Genomic DNA, 23,225 nt, shown 5'->3' on the forward strand with positions numbered 1-23,225 from the left:
TCACTGCTGTTTTCCCTTCATGACTGGAATATTCTGAGTTCTATACACAGCAACCATCTTTTTAAGGACACATCATACTTCTCCAAGTTAGGTTTCCCTTCCTATTGTGGAGCAGAATGATTGCCAATACTTCCTTTTAGCTTGCTTTATTATCTTCCTTGCCTGTGCCCATTTCCTCTGATGTATAATTAAAGTTATGGGTATTAAGGTTTTCTTTAGCTCTCTAAAAGCCTTATTTCTAACTTTTAACGGCTTTAGTGCATTCGTCATTCCACCATGGAACAATTTTCAACCTGCCTTTACCTTCTGATTTAGGAATGGATTCTTCAGCTGCATTTATAATAATTGTATTTAATCTGTCAGAACACAAGTCTATATCATCTTCTAAGCTATAATTCTCCATTCCATCAATACAAAAACTGTTAAATTTATCCCAATCAGCTTTATCAAACCGCCATCTATTTTGCATTATTTTATTTTGTTGATAAATTTCCAAACCAACATCACATGTTATTGGAAAGTGATCACTTCCCAATGTTGATTGCTCTAGAACTTCCCACTGACATTCTAAAGCTATTGCTCTAGATTATTGTTAGATCTATACAAGAAGTTGATGAATCCCTTATATCTATACCCTTTCCATTATTTAAACACACTAAAACATATTCCTCCATAAAATCTTCTACTAGCCTTCCATTATTATCTGTGCTTAAACTTCCCCAAAGTGAATTATGTGCATTAAAATCCCCACACCATATCAAATTGTCCCCAGCCTTGATTCTTATTGTATTAGAATATTAGATTAGTTCATCTAATATTAACTAATTGCAAGGATTATTAAAGTTTACCACCTTTAATCTCCCTCCCTGTGTCTACACCTCTACAATCACACATTCCCCTGGAGCATCTATTATTATTTCTCTAAAAGCCACCCCATCTTTAACAAATGTCCCACATCCTCCACCGTTTGTAACAACTCTATCCTTTCTACCCAACTTGTAGCCAGGAATGCTAAAATTTAATTGTGGACGAAGCCAAGTCTCCTGAATACATATAATATCTGGTAAAACTGCTAGCTGATAAACAAATCTTTTCAATTCTTGTCCATTCGCAATCAAAATTCAGCCATTCCGCTGTAAAATTGTCATATTTTATTTTTACCTCTTTGACTTCCCAAAGGATCTGCTGTTCCTTCAGTTTTGAATCTGTTCTACTGAAATTTCAGTAATACCCAGATGTCGGGCAGCTGCAGATATAATCATTTTCAGCTTTTCTGTTCTTTTGTCTGTTTGAGCTGAACAATTAATGACTTCTGCTATAAAAGCTATACAAAATTAATTTTGTTTACCACAAGCATGTTTCCGTCCTCAAGACACTTATGACTACAAGTAGCCTATCTTTAGACTGGGTTATGTTATTTTCCCTCAAATTTCCATTAGTCACTTGTACTTGCTAGACTGCTTGAGCATATGATATATTCTGTACTGTTTTGAGTTTCATTGCTTCCGTAGCTTGTTTTTGGGCTTTACACCCTAGAAACGCTGCACTGTGTGGTCCTCCACAATTACAACATTTGGGTTCAACCCCCTCTCCACATTGCCCATAATCATGTTCTCCGCCACATTTCAAACTGTTGAAACTTTGTGTATTATTTTCTCTTTATTACGATGAACAGTTTCGTTGTTTTCCTCACGTTTAAAGCCGCTTTGGACAAAAACGTCTGCTATATGATTATGTAAATTACTAGACTTAAAAGGCAATGTGAAAGCTTACTATCTGTGCACCCGTTTATTTTTTGTCCACCGCAGTAACATGTGTGTTTTTTGTGAATTAATCTAAATCATCTGATTAATTTATGAAATAAAAATAATAAGACTAGGTACCTAATCTGCCCTTTTTGTACGTAAATGTAAAAGCAAAGGCTACTCCAACAGGCCAGTTGTAATTTTTTTTTTATATTGAAAATTTAAATGGAATATTGACTGTAATATTGGATATACTCAACCTTCATGTGATAGGCTATGCATTAAGCTATTTTAATGAAATAGAAAAGAGTAGTACTCTAAAACCAGCCATGTGACTTCTCACACTAGAGGAAAAACAAGATAACAAATGTGCTCTGAGATTAGTGAGGCATCCACTCCAACCACATTTGGGAGAAGATAAATGTAATTTAATAGTCACATACTCCACTCTCCCACAAGTGTTTAGTTGGATTTATTTGTTTCTATTAGCCTAAATTAGCAAAATGTTTATCTAACATAAAATATATATATATATATCCCAAGAACACAACACTTTTTTCATTGATTTTATTTAGCACATTTTATAACAGCCAATGACTGACCTAAGTGCTTTACAGAACTACAAAGTTAAAAAAATTAAAGACATAACAGCACAGCACAGATAAGTGCAGAAAAGCTAAGAGCAGCCTTAAACAGGAGTAGCAAAAACATTATCGGTGTCATAGATCGCACATCCGTGGCTCTCTCCGATCGCCGAAGGACACCGTCACCTGAATACTGAACTTCATTTCCCATCATGCACCTCCCTGGACTGATTACACCATGTACAATTAGACCATATACAACAGTATATAGCTTTCACATCCGGTGATTAGTTTTTTGTGTTGTTTAATTAAAGTCTTTGTTTGTTTAAAGTTTTGTTAAAAACATGCACTTGATTTACTCAATTCACCCTCAGTGGGTTATGTGACAACTGTGTACTGCATTCTTTCTTAATACTACTACAGATATGAAAAGTTTACTAGCAAAGAGCTGCACCTCCAAATCTGTCAGTACAGACATGTTCCAATGGCCGGGAGAAATGTGATTTGCCAGTTTTCTAAAGTAATACAACAATAAAAAATATGATTTATTCACGGGCAGTCACATGTAAATAAAGACATCATTTATCATATTGCAATAAAAATGTTAGAGCCAGTGGTTTGGTTTTACTATGATTTATTTACTATTATTTAAATTGTCTGTTTATCACTATAGAGCCGCTTTGGAACAATCTACATTGTTAAAAGCGCTATATAAATGAAGATGACTTGACTATGACTGAATAATAATTATATAATACTGAAAACCATGGCTGAAACATAAAAGTATGAGCTCAAACAGATCCACCATATATTTCATAATGCACAACACATTTCGGTTCATGCAGTTGAATGAAAGTACTACCATCACTGCTCCACCTGTGAAAAAAAAAAAAGAATGTATAGCCAGTTCATTTAAAATGAAGTAAAGACCATTACAAAATAAAACAAGCTGGTATACATAAGAACACAGACATCCATTTGTGTTACTATGAACTCCAAACACACGCATGTATGAATGCAGAACAGTAGAAATAGAAATGTGCTAAACACGAAAATCTGAATTTAACTCCCATGTCCAAAGTCTACAGGGTTAGAAAATCTCCTTTGACTTTGGCTTGAGGATCTGTAAAAGAACATGACATTAGAAATTACCGATGTACAGGAAAAAAAATAATTCTTGACAAAAAATGTAAAAAATAATTTATACATGTATATTAGCTTTGGTCTGAATAACTATATCATTAAATTCTACTACTCTTAAAATACTTTACAAAGGTAAAAAGTAATTTCCTTCCATTAGTGTGACTTAACATCATCTTGTTTTAAAACACAGTATGTTGATGTGTGTAGCAGACACGACCTCAAAAGAACTTTCAAAGTTTAGATAATAGGCTGGCTACCAACAAACCTAAACCCAGCAGCCATATCACCCTGTATATAGCCCAAGACAGGTTGCCCACTAAAGCTAAGCAGGGCTGAGCCTGGTTAGTACCTGGATGGGAGACCTTCTGAGAAAACCAGGTGAGGTGCTAACCAGAGGTGTTAGTGAGGCCAGCAGGGGGTGCTCACCCTGTGGTCTGTGTGGGTCCTAACGCCCCAGTATAGTAATGGGGACACTATACTACTGTCAATTGAGCACCGTCCTTCGGATGAGACGTTAAACCGAGGTCCTGACTCTCTGTGGTCACAAAAAATCCCAGGATGTCTTTCGAAAGAGTAGGGGTGTAACCCCGGCATCCTGGCCAAATTTGCCCAGTGGCCTCTGTCCATCATGGCCTCCTAATCATCCCCATATATATATACCAATTGGCTTCATCACTCTGTCTCCTCTCCACCAGTAAGCTGGTGTGTGGTGGGCGTTCTGGCGCAATATGGCTGCCGTCGCATCATCCAGGTGGATGCTGCACATTGGTGGTGGTTGAGGAGATCCCCCCTTCTATGTAAAGCGCTTTGAGTGTCCAGAAAAGCGCTATATAAATGTGATGAATTATTATTATAAACCATACAACATGATATGTCCGCTTAGTTTGTGACTTTTATCCTGAAATTTAGGATTTCAGCTGAAATTTTCGATGGCCAAAATGTTGGCGCATCCTTGAGAATTGCACCAATCGAGAGTCCATAATGCGCACTAGTGTAATTATGGGTATAACAACCAAAAAGTACAAGTACATTATGCATACCAGGCTAACATATGGGAAAAAAATAACATACACATATAATCCAGTGCCCTGACTCCCATGAAGGAAGTAAAATCAAATCCTTGGTTGCAGCATCATCTAGATGAGAATCATGGTGAACCAGTAATGATTCATTTCCTGCATTTGGTTAATAATTTCTTGTACTAACAATTCATTTAGCAAATCATTAAAATGTGTGTGCCACAACTTCAAGTCACGCCCCCCTTTAAATTACGCCCACTTCCTATTACGCCCCTCTCTTGCGCTCAGCACCGCTGTATGGCTGTAACCTGCAGCCAGGTGGAAGCTTTGTAACTTGCAGGGGAGTGGACGCATATCTGCAAAGGGAATTTGATAAATCCTATACTTCGCTTGAGATTCTAACTATGGCTTGAGATATCACGTAAACCGTGAAGTAGAATATAGCTTAATGAATACATTTTATTTCTGACTTGCATGGGATCAACGCTAAACTGAACTGATTCGTTATTTAAACCATGTTCCTGACTCCCCTGCGAGGATGCTTTGGCTTCTTTTGTGCTTCGCGGATGCTCTTGTTGTGGGTAAGACTTACTTACATTTAATATAAATCGCAGGGCGTTATAATAAAGCTGTCTGATGCGATATGTCACCGTGCATACAGCATAACATTCAAAATCAAGAACAATGACTTTTCTAAAAAAAACTTTTAGATACTCGTGCTTTCTTTGTGGGTGAAATAGCGCTAGCTAGAAAATACTACAAGCAAAGCGAACTTAATTATACTTTAAGTATATCTCGATAAAAAGATAATTATAGGCCATATAAGCTACAGCATACTTGTATGCATAACTTTTCTGTCAGTATAAGTCAAGTATACTTTAAGTGCAATTTTAAGTATATTTCTGAGAGATACATAAAAAGTAGACTGAAAGTATACTTTCTTATTTTTAATTTAAAATAAGTATACTAATAGCACACTTCTTTCTTTCAAACTTCTTTTTCGTAAGGGCACACAAGGCCACGGAAGTGTTTTTTCACTAAAGTCCTTGTTCTGAAAAATTACAGGGTATAGCCTAGAAGGTAGCTATTACTTAAGTCAGTGCAATTAAAGACTGCACATCAAAACATATATAATTTAAAAGGCAAACTATAGACTGAATTTCTTGACAGCTGTGTATTTAAAATAAATGGTTGATGGAATAAATGGAAATGGTTCTTCTTTCTTCTACTAAACAGACTTGATCTCTTAAACTTTATTTACATTTTTTATTCCTTTACAACTTACAGTCCTCCCATTAGATAAACATTTGAATTTCAAATTATGAACAATAAAGCACCCTAAACTCATACCACCATTGATTGATGCTTATATACAGAGTTGAGTCCAAGATATTACAAGGCTGGATAAAGCATCATTCTAAAAAAAAAAAAATTTCCCAAGTGACATTTAAATATGAAATATTTCATTATGTTATAAATAGTTGCTATAGCGAATGTATGAAGGAATATATTAAATATGAAGGAAAACTTGATTTCTCATGATAATGACCCCTTTGGGTAACCAGCAGTGTTTCTTCAAGCAACTCTAAATTCTTCTTGCTGCCTCTTTTCAGCCTCATTTGAAGTGATTGTCACTGATAAGCATCTGCTGGCAATCCGGGGTGGTTCAGCTGTACTGGGCTGTGTGTTCACACCTGATCCTGACCTCTCCAACTTGGTGGTTACCTGGCAACGATCGGAGGACTCGCAGGTTGTCCACAGTTTCTATTATCAGCAGGACCAATTGGACAGACAGAGTCCAGAATTCCACAATCGGACGTCACTTTTTATTTCAGAGCTTCATAAAGGAAATGCCTCTCTTAGAATTGCAGAAGTTAGACCAAAGGATGCAGGCTTGTACCTGTGCATAGTGAGCAATGCAAAGGGAACAGGAAAAGCCTCGATGAAAGTGACTTATGGAGGTATGTGTCTTTTTTTTATGGTTTTGGAAAAGTAAATCCAGTGATTAATGTAAGTTTTGGAACTGAGAACTGGTTCCTATTCAGAATCAGTTCCATTGTAAATAATAATAATATATATATATATATATATATATATATATATTAGCAACCAAATGACGTTTCGTTGCATTAACTGTTCCTGCATATGCATTCTTCCATCAATGTGGACGGATCACCATACGAAAATGCTCAGTGATTCCTGTACTTTTCTTTAACACTGCTACTGAATTTAAAGTATTTACTGAATTTACTGACCTCCAATTCCAGTGTAGTCTAATTGACAAAATAATCATTTGTGATTCAATAGCGTACAGCTCGGCTTTTATGAATTGGTTCATTTTCATTTGATACAGAGTAAACATAAACAAATTAGCTATTCATCTTCCTGTTTCACTTTATTGTTAAGTTTATTTTTGTTTGAGGATTAGGTATCCTGAGAATTGAGTGGTTTTGCTGCATCATGTTTCATGTTTCCCATGGTCATGAAAAGCCTTGAAATATATAAAGTGTGATTTCCAGTGAACAGTGTCCTAGTTATGCTTTGCTGTAAAATACATTTTATAAGCTAGAAGATTACTTTAGTGGTTAAAACAATTTTACTTCAGTATATTTCAATACAACACAGCTGATTATGTGTTTCTTTCTCAGCTCTTTACTCTGAGCCCAGGTTAAGCATGCATGTAAACTCCTCTGCATTGACAGTGCAGTTTGAGACGGAGGGATTCCCCAAACCTGAGGTGATCTGGCTGGACGAACATGGCCAGAACCTCAACTATCACCTGGAGCTCCATGACCAGACAGAAGATGGGCTTTATTTAGTCAAGAGCAGCTATGAAGCCCAGAAGCCGGCGGTTAATGTCACATTTACGCTAAAGAACCACCTCCTGAACCAGAACCTTCAGAGACCCGTGTTCCTCAGCTATGGTATGACTTTCTGTGTGCAAAGTGTGTGTGAGGAGGTGGCGGTTAGAGGAATGTCATCCGTTACTCTATGCATTTAAGGCATGTTTGACTTGTCTCAAGTGATTTGTTGGCATCATTTTCATGCTATTTAACAACACAGAACTCCTTTGTCTACATTAGGTTGGATTTCCACACCACAAAAAAATACGGAAATAATAGAACAGTGATTCAATTGATTCATCTACAGACTTGACTTTTCCAGTTATAAAACCGATGTAAGACCATTGGAATTGCATAGCTGATAAAAACTTGATAAATGAGAAAGGTGTGTACAATGGTTTATGTGAGTCATGGAGGTGATTGCGCATAATTGCGCACTTTTGCCTAATGTAGAAAAACCCAAAGCAAACTACATTTATCTAAGTATTATGTAATTTAAAGAGGCTTGGATGTTGGTAAATAAGCTAAAATAAACTGCAGTGCTGTTTACTGAGATTTAATTTTGGCTGCACCCATTATTCATAACCCAGAAGGTAATTAACAGCTATTTAATAGTATTTAAACTGAGAATGATTCAGTGTTTTTTAAAATGGTTTGTCAAGATTAAGATCAGACATACTTTAATTATTAGACATAATTTACCCAAGTATAAGTTGTTCATGGATCAGCACGCCTATCAACCAATAATATTTAAAGGTTAGGTTTAGGGTTAGCCTATGGGTTATTGATTTGAACTATCATTATCATTTCTGATTTAACTCCTAGTGGTTTGGTTTAGGAATTGGCCTATTGAAGTCACACCAACAGAACACATTTTAAATGTCTCCCTTTTCTGACCCATCAATTTGAGCTCTTGGAGTCTGTACTACCAGCTGCATCTTTTTCTCTACACATTGGTCCACACTAAGATAAACTATATAATGTGAAAGGAATCATATCTTTCTGAAATGCATGCACAGTAAGGTGGATAGGTAAGCATTATTTTCAAATATCTGGATTAATGTGGGTGTAGCATTGGTGGGTCTCCAGGAACAGGGTTTGGAAACACTAATTATAGCAGTTTGTTTTTTCCCTAAAATATCATTAAAATCTTTCAACAGAAGCATTGTGCCTTACATGAAATCATGGAAGCCATTTGCCATTATCATAAGACTGTAATCTAACTTTATACATGAGTGGCCTGTTTTTCCTTGTCAAATATTTGTGCAGAAGCCTCTGTAACCTAGTTACAAGAATTTTCCATTAGTGGAGCTCCAGAGAATTTCTACTTTAACGGACATACATTTCTAAAGGTTAACTAGTGGACAGAAGAACACAGTAGATGGCATTTTAAACAAACAAAACCAAAAAAAAAAAAAATCAACTGTAAACTCAGACATGATATTCAGTGTGTCACATTGTGATTACAGAATGTGAACAAGTTTATTCACAAATATACCAGCATAAATGGTTTTGGTTAGTTGTCTTGTCATCTGAGTGACTGATTGTACACCTCCAATATATCCATATATTGAATTTCAGGGTTTGAAAGCTTTTTGAAGGCTTTTTATTATTAATCTTAAATGCTTTTTTTTATATTGTGAGATACAATGTATAATATCCATCTCAATCTGGATTTAATAGTGCATTCGACACATTCTGAAGCACTTACCACATTAAGCAAAGCTTCTTTTTCTGTTTCAGATAAGGACAAAACTGCAAATCAAGGCACCATCGCTCTTGTCCTGTCCGTGGTTTGCGTTTTTCTGGTCATTGCTATAATTTGGTTTGTGCGTAGACGAAACAAGTGGAGACCTTCAGCTGTGATTGTGAACCATGTCAATTAATGATTCCTGTTTGAAGCTGTGGCTAAGGCTTTGCATGCATGTTTCGACTCGTTGCATTGCTGTGCTCATACATCACTGGCCATGTGAAACCCAAGCAGAGCAAATGTCTGTTCAGTGTACATACAATCAAATTCTTTAGTTAACGTCAGTTTACGCAAGAATGCTTGAATGAGCAGATGTATTTACAATTTACACACATGCCAACAAAAAAGAGACTGTAAGAGGGAGTTTATGGGTGTGCCGAAAGTCATTTCTTTGTATTCACTGCTTATTTATTTTTCTGTTGTGTATTTGTTTTTGTGCAACAATCTGTCATATGAAATTTAACAACAGGGGGAATTTACTCACACACTGAATTTTCAACTTAATATTTAATATTTTAACTACTGCAATAATCATGATTCTGTATGGTATGAATAGACAATTGATTTAATATTGTGCTTACCTTGACATAAGTAATACACTAAACTTCTGCATATTTTGAAGTTTGTACTGGATGCTTGTGCAAATATGGAGCATTTACCTTTTGTGTAACATGCAAGAGCTGGCCCATCCATTCATTACAAACCCAAGCCAAACATCATTACTGCCCTTGCACCTTTCAATAATAAGAATCTAGATTCCCTTAGAAACCCAGTGTTTACAGTATCAACTGTTCACCGTTTAAGGGATTTTCTTCTGGTGTTGTCATTGTTGACACAGCAATTCTCTGTAATCTATAGACTTCTGTGCAACTAGCAATAAGTTGGGAGGATACTGCCATGATGACAGCATAGGCAACAGCCTTGATGAATTGAACTGTTTTACGCAAGTAGACTGCATAATCATGGACCATAAACAATATTTGTGGTTTTAAGGGTTTGTGAGGATGATAACATTGCTTTTATGCAATTTTATTCTCATTAAATATGTGTTGCTTAGCAGATGGGAATCTCTTTCCAGACAGCTCAATGGAAACCAATATATTTACGGAAAGCGGACGAGGTTCAAATATGGGGTTTTATTGTTTTTTTAAATCGTAAAAGCATCACAACAGCAAAAAGAATGACGCTTATTATTGACAGAGAAATTATTGCTGCCATCTTCCCTCCAGCCTTATTTGAAACTGAAAGAAAAAAAACAAACAGGAAAGTGACATCAATGGTGCAAACAGAATTCTGCTGTAAAGCAGCTCTAAAAAGACAACAGTGTCATTGTTCAGCTGAAGTCAATTCAGTGTTGATCCAGTTCAGTTCAATAACTGCAAAGTTCATCAATCATCAATTCCGCTATAAAGCATCTGGAGAAAACAGTGATGTCATCATCTAGCTCAGTTCAGTTCGCATCTGATAGTGTCAATGCAATCAAATCAATAATATTACTGGATATAAAGCATCGATTCTACCTCAAACCAAAATTATTATTATTATTAAAAATGGGTTTAGAGGATTTAGCACCAAATTGAAATCAAGCTTCAGATAATACAAGTGTTAAGGCTTTAAAAATCGTTCCTTTTATGACTGATTGTTAAAAGCTAAAGTGTTTATAACTTTCGTTATCTAAACGTTCAGGTTAAATCCTACGTTTTCCAATCAGTTCTAAGAAAGACCTTTACCTTTAAAGAATAAGAGGTCAAAGATTAACAACAACTTTAATGGAGTCAGATGAATTATATTGGAGTCAGATAAATATTTGAATTATACACGCCATCCTTCAACTGCCTTTTGTTCCGATTATTGGTTCAAAATAGCAGCGTGCTTCCAGCCTTACAAAATCAATGACACAAAGTAACTTGAACGACAGTTACTGCTCAAACTAGGTTTTCAAACCGAACTAGTTGTACTAGTTGACTGTGTAACATAATCATTGCGAGTAATCTGATGCTGGCTGCTTTTTCCCACACACTATTTTTTAGAAGAAATTACAACAACCCAGCATCTGTTCTTCCTCATGTTAGCTTATTTAAGTATGGTTAAACATTATATCCATCATCTTTGCATCAATACAACATGTAGCAGTAATTTCATCAGATTTTTTACTCACTGCTGGTTGAGCAAGTAAAACTTGTGTTAAAACACTATGGGCTGATCAACGTTTCCATTTCTGCTTTGGTTGAAAGGAAAAACTTGGTTTAAAGAAAAGACATTGAGTTAATTTCCTCCATTTGTGGTTGTCTCTATGAAAGCGTGATTAAGACAACAGATCTAAGTTTATTATCTGATGTCAACTGTTCCTAGGAAAACTGGTTTAAAAATATACTGTTTCATTCTTTTATTATGAGGTGATGTGAGAAGTGTTTTTTTTCCTTGATAGTCAATGGACTATTATTCTTATTAAAATAACACACTGAAAATGTGCCTGCAGAATTGTAATGAATTCACAAAGCCTCTCACATGTCATATAGCACTTAATTCAATGTCACTTTCACAGAGACTGTGAACATCTTATTATATTCAGCCTATACGTTCATTATGGATAAATCATGGCTATTATGACTATTATACTTCCATTTTCATGGTGAATAGGTCTGAATTTTAATATCACAATTTTACTTCACTAACCCCAGTGAATACCTTCTGACATGCACTTAGTTCAGAGTGAAAGAGGGTCTTTACCATAGCTGAGGAACATGGGTCTCTGAAGTTTCTGGTTCAGGAGGTGGTTCTTTAGTGTAAATGTGACATTAACCGCCGGCTTCTGGGCCTCATAGCTGCTCTTGACTAAATAAAGCCCATCTTTTGACTGGTCATGGAGCTCCAGGTGATAGTTGAGGTTCTGGCCATGTTCATCCAGCCAGATCACCTCAGGTTTGGGGAATCCCTCTGTCTCAAACTGCACTGTCAATGCAGAGGAGTTTACATGGATGCCTAACCTGGGCTCAGAGTAAAGAGCTGAGAAACATAGAGAGTTCATTTAGTATCCTCAGGAAGCAAAGATACACCAACAGTAACTTTTAGTCGTTTTAAAAATATCCTAAAGAATGTCCTTTTCTCCATAATTCTGTACTTAATAAGCTGTCTTATATGTATTACTGTTACAGGCATTTGACTAAACAAATCTAAACATATTCAAATAGGCTACAGATAATTGTATATAAGATATACTGCGTATCAGTTAACATACTGAAGTCACCATTGAAGTTTAAAACGTTCTTTTCTTTTCCAAGCTTTAATAATAACAAGGCATAAAAAATTATTTCTGTTTATTTTAAGTACAGCATACCCCCGTAGTCCAGCTCTATCTGAGCTTTTCCCGTCCCTTTAGCATTGCTCACTAGGCACAGGTACTGACCCACATCCTTAGGTCCAACTGAATTTATTCTAAGGGTGGCATTTCCTTTACCAATCTCTGAAATAAACAATGATGTCCGATTATGGTATTCTGGACTCTGGCGGTCCAGTTGGTCCTGTTGATAATAGAAGCTGTGGACAACACGTGAGTCCCGTTGCCAGGTAAGCACCAAGCTGGACAGGTCAGGATCTGGTGTGAACTCACAGGCTAGTACAGCTGGACGACCCCGGATCGCCACCAAAAACTTGTCAGGAACATTCACCCTAAAAGAGGCTAAAAGAATGTGGTCTGACTTTAAGTTTAATGTAAGATTTGTTCTCATTTACACAAAATAAAAATAAAGATTTTGTAGCTTGTATTCAGGGTTGAATCACTATTATGACCAACAGTAGCCTACATTACATGATACAAACACCATCAACAGCATGCCACTTAATGGGATCTCACTCAAGGGATTCACTTTAACATAATTAGTTAATCAAAACTTTTAATATCTCGACATCAATAATCAGATGACAAAAATATCATCTTTATACTTAAGAGTACCTTATAAACATTACAACCCCTAATACGAATACCACATTTAAAAACAAACATTATGAAAAGTGTTTAATAAATATTGGTATGCATAGCCTGCAATGCAAAATAATGTATCAAAGGTTTATTCTAATTTCTAAGCTACCAGATGCAACTGCTTGAAAACTAATGGTGAAATGACTCTCGTATGTAGGCTAAGGATTTACTTCATAATAATTATACGTTAAAACATTCTATTATAAATAAGCTTTTCTTACCAGCACCGACGATCCACGTGCAACATAAAAGAAACATCTTTGAGATGAGACTGCGATCATTTCTTTTTTTCTTTTTTTTTTGTAGCAACACGTGTCACGATCGTTAAATTCGTTGCTGGTGTTATCAGAGGCAGCCTGGTTTCTACAGACGCTAAGTAAACCATTAAGAAGACACAAGCAAATATGTCCAGTCCAGAGCATGCAGCTGGTGACTCCAACTTAGAACACATTAGTTTACATTGTACGTTTATTATTTTTAATAATGTAAAAATCAACATGAAATGGGCTTTGTTAGCAGTGCATTTTTAGGACATTAACAGCATAACTGTGTGTGTGTTCTGGTTAAACAATTCCACCAACAAGTTTAGTGTAGGCTAATCAAACTGCAACTTCAAACTGCAATGTGATGGGAAACCAACCATCGTAATTTATTAACGCAATAACACATCAAACTTGCCGGATCTTATTTTCCTAGCACAATAAACCAAGTAGCCTACAGCGTTGACTAATTATGCAAATCACTATAAAATATTAACTATAGCCTACTCTTTTGCTACACACTCAAAAGTATGTACTTTTTCTTCACAAAAGTATAGTAGTATAAGCGAATTATTAGTAACAGCAGCATTAGTAATCCTAAAGACACTGATTTGCTTGTTTTATTATTATTAGTTTAGTTTAGTTTTATTTAAAGTTTGACAATTATGGCAGGATATTGTAGAACAAAACCCTGAACTGTATCAAACATAATACATCAAAACAACTGATTTAAAACAAATAACAAAATATAACTAAATAGCAAAAAAACAAAAAAAAACAGGTGGAGTAAAATAATAATAATAATAATAATAACATTGATCCATCACAGAGAACCGAGGTTACAACAGTAACCAGAGACGTTCCTTTTCAAGAGTGGTCACTTCAACATTGCGAAGTGATGCTTTGGGAACTGTATACAATCCTGCCGTGAAAAAGTGGTGAAGATCAGGTACAGCAGGGAATGAAATTAAGTGAAATGTGGAGGATTTTAACTGTGACAATATAATTGACAGGCGAGTTTATGGTGACAGGATGCCTGTCAGGATGAGACAGAGAGCAACAGTTTAAAGGGACTGAGAGGAGGGAACGAGACATTGCGTCAGCTTGACGCTGCGGGAACTCTTCCCCTTCTCCAAAATTTCTGAAACCTTATAGCAGCGGTTCCCAAACTTTTTTCCTGCGCACCCCCTTCTATGTCCCAACCCGGTTGGCGCACCCCCAATCCCCACTTCAAAAAAAAATGCAACAAAGCTTTGTTTTATCGCTTTTGTTTTATAAAGACGCATGTTTAAACATGCGCTAATAACCAGAACACTCATGACAATAACAATATCAACAAAGTTTCAATATAATGCAACAAAGCTACGCACAAGTTTTCACTTTTAACCCTTTCACACGTAAGTTTAAAATATTTTAACTGACCCCACAGCGTGAGTTTTTCAAGGCGACCGTTATTTAGAACTTGTCACTTTAATGTTTCCATGGTGACGCGTCATTCCTTGTCACGTGACACAGCGCAACCACAACACAGCGCTGAATGAATGATGTTCTGCTTTTATGTCATTTTTCCTTTTTATCAAAAATATTCACAAATGTATTAGCTATAGCATTAAACACTGAGATTCCGATTGTCAAATATGTGCAAGTGGATGTGTTTTATTGTTCAAACGCCTTCATAACGATCGTTAGTTTGTGCCACAGTTCAGAGAATCGGATCTGTTGGATTTACAACACGTGACGTCAATTCCTCCACTTCTCACGAAATACATGAAAGTAAGAGGCCGGTGAACTGGGAGAAGAATAGGGTAAAATGTGAAGCTACGTACACAATGTGTATCTGATTTGAATACAACGTGTCGTCTTATTATAATGAAAAGGATTAATATTGCCGCTTCCATAGAAATCAGCAAAATCAAAATCATTGTTTTGCTAGTACTTATGTGTATTTAAATGTCTGAAACCTAAAATAAACATTACGTGGTTGAAAACACTCAATGGTTGTGATATATGACAGCACTGGCTCAGCGCCAGCCAACACGCGAAAGCACATTTGTCACGTTAGCGGCTGCAGTGCAGAGCAGTGCGTAGAAGACAGCAGCTGTTTTTAACGTTTCTATCAAAAACTAATAAATTATAGTTTTTTTAATTTAAAATAAAAGCGATTACAAAGGAAATGTTTACTGTTCATGGTTTTTATTTTATTGTATGGCAAAAAATCCCACTTACAAAACAGACCGCCATAACATTTTTCCTCTCGCGCACCCCCTGGTGGCAGCTCGCGTACCCCTGGGGGTGCGCGTACCACACTTTGGGAATCCCTGCCTTATAGGATAATGCCAGAAAAAACAACTGGCCAATTGTCATGCAAATACTGATGAGCCTTCGGGCTTCAGACAAGCCTGAACGCTTGCTCAGCTGATCGAGCAGTGAGCACGGCGGCTTACCCAAATGTCTCGTTCCCGTCTCTCAGGGAACCGAGGTTACAACAGTAACCAGAGACATTCTCTTTCGAGAGCGGTCACTTCAACATTGCGTCAGCTTGATGCTGTGGGAACTGTATACACCCCCCCGTGAGAATGGTAAAGATCAGCCCGAAGAAACAGGGCTTACACCAATAATGGAGTACAGCACACAATTCATACCAATAGTGACACCGCTAGGAGTGCTCACAGCTGATAGTAATGCTAGACAGCTCACAGCTAGACCGCTGAGCTGCCAGCTCAAGTACACCAAAATTAGCATATTAGATCAGCACAAGGGGGCGGGCTGCACTGAATACAGGGTAGACAGAACAACAGTCAGCAAATATAAGAATGTTCATGCACAGTCAACAACAGCCAAAGCGGTAACAAACTTTGATCAGGCGCAGTCCAATGTAACGACTGAGACAAATCAGACACAAGTATTTGTTATATTTAACAAATAATCTATAAAACCCCTTACCAACCACAAAACAAGATGCCAAGGTGTATACGACAACCCCCAAAGTAAGAAAACCAGGCCTCTGCTTGCCATGGTTTTATGACCTGAAAGAATGCAGAGCTTTGATCTAGTACAGGGGTCGGGAACCTTTTTTGTCCAAAGAGCCATTTTTTCATTTTTGGTTAATGCATTTTTCCAAAAGAGCCACAGTAAAAAAAAAAATATATATATTATTATTAAAGACGTGCTTTTTTCAATAAAATTTCAACAGGAGTAATTATTAGGTCCATAAACAATTAAAAACAAACAAATATTCAGCAAACAATAAAGTTTCAAAATGTAACATGTAATTGTGAAGGGCTTTCACTGTGAGATTGAGTTACCAACTGATGAGCATAAATCCTCTCTGCGTGTGTGTGTGAGAGAGAGAGAGAGAGAGAGAGAATGCACACAGTACTTACATCTGCTGTGTTTACGTGAATACTCGACTTGGCATTTCGATATATTTCTTTATTTGGCCGTCTACTATGCTTGTCCGTGTTGCGCTCGGAGCGCACAGCATCCTGCCAGTAGAATTCCGTTCTCTTTCCCGGCTTATCGTGCTTTCAATATTTCTTTTCAATATAAAGCACATCCTGCTCTTTTTTTCTCTCATTCCTTCATGTTTTGTTATTAATTACTTTAAACAGAATCGTCAACTGAAATCTGCATGGATTATCAAAAATACGACACATTTATCATGTGTCATAAAGGGTCTCTGCGGCAAAAGTGAAAGTACCAGCGGGTGAAATGTTTCGAAATGTCTCTGCACAGCAAAGCACCGGTTTCAATAAAATGATATATTAAAGTTTATATAGCCTTATTTTACATTTTTTGCTGCTTTTCGCCATTAGGCCTACCTTAAACAAGCTGCAGCTGCTTGAATCCCAGTGCAGGAGCTGTACAGTAGGTTACCACAGAGACGTAGCCTAAGTGGTTAGTTGATTGCTCTGATGACTCGTGATACTCGCGACCAGCACTGAATACGCACTTTTGCCGGTACAACATGAATATAATTATTATCATAAACTTTTCATTAACTTTGGTAGGCTGTAGGCCAACAAGGGAATTGTAATTGGCTGATTTTTCGGCAGAGAGCCGATCTCTATTGATGTCTTAATTTTTTTTTATCGCTCGTTTGTTGGTAAAGGGTGAGAGACCTCGCGAGCCACATGATTTTTGCCAAAGAGCCAGATGTGGCTCGCGAGCCATAGGTTCCCGACCCCTGATCTAGTAGGAAAGGAAAGACACATCAAGCAGACTCTTCTGAATTAAAGGGTTAGTTCACCCCAATTTTAAAATTAGCCCATGATTTACTCACCCTAAAGCCATCCTAGGTGTATATGACATTCTTCTTTCAGACGAATACAATCGGAGTTATATTAAAACATTTCCTGTCTCATCCAAGCTTTATAATAGGAGTGAATGGCTGGAGAAAATTTGAAGGCCCAAAAAGTGCATCCATCCATGATAAAAGTATAATCCATATGGCTCCAGGGGGTTGATAAAGGCCCTCTGAAGTGAAGCCATGAGTTTGTGTAAGGAAAATAACCATATTTAAAACTTTATAAACTATAATCACTAGCTTCCGACAGACGACCATACGCATCGATTTACGGTAGAAGACTAACCCCTGACCCGACGCACAGAGTAATGACGAACGCTGTAGCTCAGAGACAAGAGCAAAACAAAAGGTCGTGAATTAGCAATTTTGAAGGGAAATGTCGGAGGATTTCTATATAATAGAAGAGGAGCTTCAGTTTGTTGCACAGTCCTATTTGTTTAAACCGCGAGAGGCGTCTAAGCTTACGATACTCCTACATCATAAGTCATACACGTGTCATGGGTTACTCCTGTGGTGCAAGTCGACTTGCGTAGTATGCGTACGGTCGTCTGGCAGAAGCTAGTTGTTTTAGATTATAAAGTTATAAATATGCGTATTTTTCGTAAAAAAACCCCATGGCTTCGCTTCTGAAGGCCTTTATTAACCCCCGGAGCCTTGTGGAGTATTTTTTTTTATCATGGATGGATGCACTTTTTTTGGCTTCAAATTTTCTCCAGCCATTCACTCCCATTAGAAAGCTTGGATTGGCCAGGACATTTGTAAATATAACTCTGATTGTATTTGTCTGAAAGAAGAATGTCCTGTACACCTAGGATAGCTTGAGGGTGAGTAAATCATGGGGTCATTTTAATTTTTGGGTGAACTATCCCTTTCATTTATAGACGAACTGTTCTATAAATGAACATGCATCCCAGGACATTGTGTGTATGATTATTATTATTATATCTTGTATAGTGCCTCTGGCTTTTGTATTTATTTCATGCATGCTTTAGAGAACTACTAATTAATGTAACCCCACCTATATCGTGTCTCCTATCTAATTAATCTTCATTTAACGACTCACACTTTAGTGGACATCACCTCCTCATAGAATGCAGTGTTATATTATTTGTTATATTAATCGGAGTATAAATGGACACAAACTGCCAGACCTGTTCTAACCATGCTCCATAAGGGTCATAAAACCTCCTAACAGAGGAATTTCACCTTTCTCATTAGTCAAGCCAACCCTGAAAGGTGTGACTTGTCCCAGGCTTTATAGAGCATCCACACAAGTTCCTCCCTCTCTTCCTGCTTCTGCAGGTCGCTGTGCGTGTGTGAGACCAGAAACCCGGTCCGACCACGCGGTCGCAGGCCGGCAGGCCCAACATATCAAGTCATGTCCAACTTCCTCGACCATCACAGAGTCGAACTAACCATGCAAGTTCATCATATCTTCTTCATTCAATGCAGAAGAAATCGATTGCAACTTCAACGCCATTGACTCACGGAACCATCAAATCAGAAACTTTACGAAACTGCTTCAACTCCAACGGCAATGCAAGTATTGTACAATTAACTGACTAAACAGAGGTTTTGAATCTTTTCCATAGCTTCATTCCCTGTTTCCGTTTCCAGCTTCATTTAGTCACTTACCATTTTACCCATGTATGTGTGATTGTGTGTATGTGTTTAGATTTGTTGTGTTCGTTACTTAGTTAATAAAACTTGTGCACAATACATATTTGGTTTTGATTCTCTGCTTGCCGCAAAGTCAATTTAACGATTTCTGGTCTTGTTACATGATCTAAGCGCTGTACATGTTAAGAAAGAATTATTTTTCTGTGGTCATGAAAAATACCCTTTTCTTACAATTAAGCCAAAGTGAATCCACTATCCAATGAGAGAGTCTTTGCTTAGAAACTGCATGTCCCTTAGTACAGCCACCGTAGCACACAAAAAGCTGGTACGACTGTTGAAAGGTGGCCGAGCAGTCTAACCCCACAAAGCCCTGACAGGGCAAAACAGCCTTGTCATGCGAGGTTGACGCATCGGAAGACAAAGCGGGTAGAGAAATGACCTGTGCTTTAAAGGAAGTACAAAGAGACTTAGGCACGTAACCCGGTCTCGGCCGGGTCCAAAGTGATTACAATCACTGTCCACCAAGAACGCATGTAAATCTCCTATGTGCTTAGCCGAAACAAGGGCAAAAGGCAAGAGAGAGCTCCTTAACAGCGATAGATGCCAAGGGCTCGAACGGGGCAAGAGAGAGAGCCTTCAGAACCAGCACTGGGTCCCATAGCGGCATGGGGGATCTTCTTACCCCTCTGAGAAATCTGACCACCAGCGCATGGCTCCTAATCGATTGCCCGTCAACCGGCGAATGAAACGAGGCAATAGGGGCCACATAAACTTTTAGCTTGGACAGTAGGCTCCGGTTATCCAACCTGTGCTGTAGGAAACGTAAAACATCCGACACGGGACAGTTTGCCGGGTAGATATAGCTATCACGGCACCATTTCACAAACACTACCCATTTTAGAGCATAAAGGCGCCTGGTGGAAGGCGCACGAGACTCCCTGAGTGTGTCAAGCACACGGTAAGGCAAGGCACCTAACCCCTCTAAGACCCCTGAAGTAGCCACGCATGAAGGCTCCACAACTCTGGGCTGGAGTGCCATATCGCGCCGTTTGCTTGAGACAGCAGGTCCCTCCTGAGGGGAACCCGCCAAGGCGGAGCCACAAGCATCTCTCTCAGGTCCGGACACCAAGGCTGATTCGGCCAGTTCAGGGAGACGAGCTACTCCCTGATTTTGCATAACACCAGAGGCAAAATCTTTACTGGAGGTAATGCGTAAAGTCTGGCTCTCGACCAACGCTCATCGCAAATAGATCCACCTCTGCCCTCCTGAAGTGGTCCCAAATCATCCGTACTGAAACCCTCACTCTTCGTGGGGAATCCTGCTCCTTGAAAGACTGAAAAACCTGCAGCACCGCCATCATGTTCAGCGCGAATGCCGCTTCGCCAGCGGAGGTGTAAGCCTTGTCAGGGAGATGGGCGGTCAGTCTGCATGGCTTGGACGGTAGGCTGAGATCCATGTCAATTGTGGCCAAGAAAGGGCATAGATGCGAGGCGATGGTCTCCTCGAAGGGGGGCATGCACACGTAACCGTGAGCTTCCGCCCCGTCCACGTGGGAGAAAATGGCCTGTGTAGTGTGTGGACGTGCGCTGACTGGGGTGCAGACCATGATTTCACCAAGAACGGGGTCCTCCTCCTCGAAACACCCTGGCGGCGGCCCGACTGGAAGTACCAGGGGTCGAGCTTACTCCTACTGGGCTCTTCAGGAGCACCCCATGCGTGGTCGAGCTCCTTAAAGGGATAGTTCACCCAAAAATTTTAATTACCCCATGATTTACTCACCCTCAAGCCATCCTAGGTGTATATGACATTCTTATTTCAGACGAATACAATCGGAGTTATATTAAAAAATGTCCTGGCTCTTCCAAGCTTTATAATGGCAGTGAATGGCCGTTTCTGTTTTGAAGTCTATAAAGTGCATCCATCCATGATAAAAGTAATCCACACGGCTCCGGGGGGTTAATAAAGGCCTTCTGAAGCGAAGTTATGTGTTCGTGTAAGAAAAATATCCACAGTTAAAACTTTATTGACTAAAATAACTAGCTTCCGGCAGACACGCAGACACGCTGGCACGTCGGCGCAGTGCCCACAGTCAGACTCGTAGAAAGCAGCCTCAGCATGGGCCAGGCCCAGACAGGCGATGCAGTACTGGGCTCGATGGGGCCCGCGCAAAGTCAGCAGAAGGAAGCCATCGGATGCGGTGAAGAAGTTTGTTCTGTTGTGTTTTCTTCTGTTGCGTCTTTGACAGCATGAAGGAAAAAAGATTCTGACACAATTGTTGCTTCTCCACATACTGCCTGAAGGCTCGTCAGTATTTGCATGCGATTCACATATTTCGAGACAATTGGCCAGTTGTTTTACTGGTGTTATCCTATAAGGTTTCAGGAATTTTGGAGAAGGGAAAGAGTTCCCGCAGCGCCAAGCTGACGCAATGTTGAAGTGATACAAAACTGGGACGTTGTGTGTTAGCTGGAAAGGATTTGCATGCAGATAATAGGTTTAATCAATTTCAATCTATCAAATCTATTAAGTTGCCTCGACAAGTCAAGAATACAGAGAGAAATACTTAGTTATCTCAAAATAACAGAATTGTAAAGTAGAATTTAAATGACATATCCATGGCACAAATTAATTTCTTTTTTCTTTCCTCATGATTGTTTTGTTTTTCCTTCCATTGTTGCTTCACACTCCAGTCCAGTTGGTGGCGGTAATACACCAAAACTTGGATTATCAACCGCCATTAAACCATACAAGAAGAAGAAGAAGAAGAAGAAAATGCAGTACCAGTTTCATTTACTTGTAGAATGGTGTCAGCAGGTGACTATGCTTACAAAGGTTTAGAGCTGAATTCGGAACTGCATACTAGTAACTCACACTACGTTTACCGTCTCTTTCAATGGCGGTATGCGTTTCCGAATTCAGCAGTAAATGCGTCTTAAGTGTGTCTGCGTATATTTATATGGAATCACAATATGTTCCGTCTTTTTTTTTTTTTTTATATATATATAAATGTGTTGAATTGTCCTTTTAAAAATATCGCATAAATGTTCTCTCCAGGTGAAGTGTTTTGTCTGTTGTTGGTCGCGATCTTGTGGGGAGGAACAAACCCTTTCCTGAAAAAAGGCTCACAGGGCATTGAAGGAGTTCAGAGGGACAACAAACTCCTCCAGTTTTTGGCCGAGATCAAATTCCTTTTTCTTAATCTCAAGGTGTGTAATTATGTTATGCATGTAGTCTGTACCAGAATTTTTGTATATTTTATATAATTTGTATATATAATTTATTTTATAGTATCTGGTGCCATTCTTGTTAAACCAAAGTGGATCAGTAGTTTTCTATTTCACTCTCGCTTCTACAGGTGAGAAATTTCTAGGTATTGACAACTTATGTTAGGAATAGCATACTCTTACTATTTCTTCAGTTTATATGATTCTCAATCATGATGAGAGAATATTATTGTAGTGTTGAGATGCTGAAGTGCTGTTTGTTTTGTAGATCTATCTCTGGCTGTTCCCATGGTGAATTCACTCACATTTCTGTTCACATTACTAATGGGTAAATTGCTTGGAGAAGAGTTTGGAGGAAAGGGTAAGGTATTAAAGTACCTTTTAATAACATCACTCACTCTGCCACACAGATCTTTCACTGTCTGTCTCTCTGCTCATGTAGGAGCTCTGCTGGGAATGTTACTCATCATGTCTGGAGTGACTGTGTGCATCCTGAGTTCTGTCTCTGAGACGGACGGCACAGGGCTCCGTAACACAAGTGACCTGTAAAACATGCCACTGGACTGGAAAGTGAATGAGGAGATCGCTCAGCTCCAGCCATGTTGTCAAACATATTCACCTCATTGAAAACTGACACAATATCTGTGCTGCTTCTTTTTCTGTATATACCATGAACCTTTACCAGGAGAAAACGATGTATAACTTATAATCTTTACTTGAACTGTGTTGGTGAAATCCAAATGTTTTGCAC

General features: G+C 38.4%; 3 protein-coding genes across 7 annotated transcripts; 2 read left to right on the top strand and 1 right to left on the bottom strand.

Annotated features, from left to right (window-relative positions):
- Positions 1-4,911: 4,911 nt before the first annotated feature.
- Positions 4,912-9,249, top strand: zgc:172120 (uncharacterized protein LOC799440 homolog). 2 transcript variants are annotated; one of them, XR_008807259.1, is made up of 5 exons: positions 4,912-5,072; positions 6,105-6,452; positions 7,140-7,415; positions 8,173-8,365; positions 9,078-9,163. XR_008807259.1 is itself a non-coding variant. In XM_056252974.1 (4 exons), the coding sequence occupies exons 1-4, from the start codon at positions 5,030-5,032 to the stop codon at positions 9,218-9,220; spliced, it is 810 nt and encodes a 269-aa protein (XP_056108949.1). In that variant the 5' UTR covers positions 4,912-5,029; the 3' UTR covers positions 9,221-9,249. The 2 variants fall into 2 exon arrangements, 1 of the variants encoding a protein (XP_056108949.1); XM_056252974.1 differs by lacking the exon at positions 8,173-8,365 and having other exon boundaries at positions 9,078-9,249.
- A 2,298-nt stretch (positions 9,250-11,547) lies between these two features.
- LOC130086785 (CD276 antigen-like) lies at positions 11,548-13,359 on the bottom strand. 4 transcript variants are annotated; one of them, XM_056252979.1, is made up of 3 exons: positions 13,285-13,359; positions 12,542-12,763; positions 11,548-12,090 (listed from the first exon to the last, which is right to left on the bottom strand). In XM_056252979.1, exons 1-3 carry the CDS (start codon positions 13,319-13,321, stop codon positions 11,792-11,794), a joined length of 558 nt encoding a protein of 185 aa, XP_056108954.1. In that variant the 5' UTR covers positions 13,322-13,359; the 3' UTR covers positions 11,548-11,791. The 4 variants fall into 4 exon arrangements, with proteins under 4 accessions (XP_056108954.1, XP_056108953.1, XP_056108952.1 ...); XM_056252978.1 differs by having other exon boundaries at positions 12,491-12,763; XM_056252977.1 differs by having other exon boundaries at positions 11,548-12,036; positions 12,422-12,763.
- An 8,907-nt stretch (positions 13,360-22,266) lies between these two features.
- tmem234 (transmembrane protein 234) lies at positions 22,267-23,168 on the top strand. Its single transcript, XM_056253006.1, has 4 exons — positions 22,267-22,456; positions 22,539-22,605; positions 22,743-22,835; positions 22,917-23,168. Exons 1-4 carry the CDS (start codon positions 22,292-22,294, stop codon positions 23,021-23,023), a joined length of 432 nt encoding a protein of 143 aa, XP_056108981.1. The 5' UTR covers positions 22,267-22,291; the 3' UTR covers positions 23,024-23,168.
- Positions 23,169-23,225: the final 57 nt, after the last annotated feature.

The sequence above is a fragment of the Rhinichthys klamathensis genome, unplaced genomic scaffold, assembly GCF_029890125.1.
Source record: "Rhinichthys klamathensis goyatoka isolate OS25496 unplaced genomic scaffold, OSU_Roscu_1.1 h1tg000100l_1, whole genome shotgun sequence".
Taxonomy (NCBI): Eukaryota; Metazoa; Chordata; class Actinopteri; order Cypriniformes; family Leuciscidae; genus Rhinichthys; species Rhinichthys klamathensis.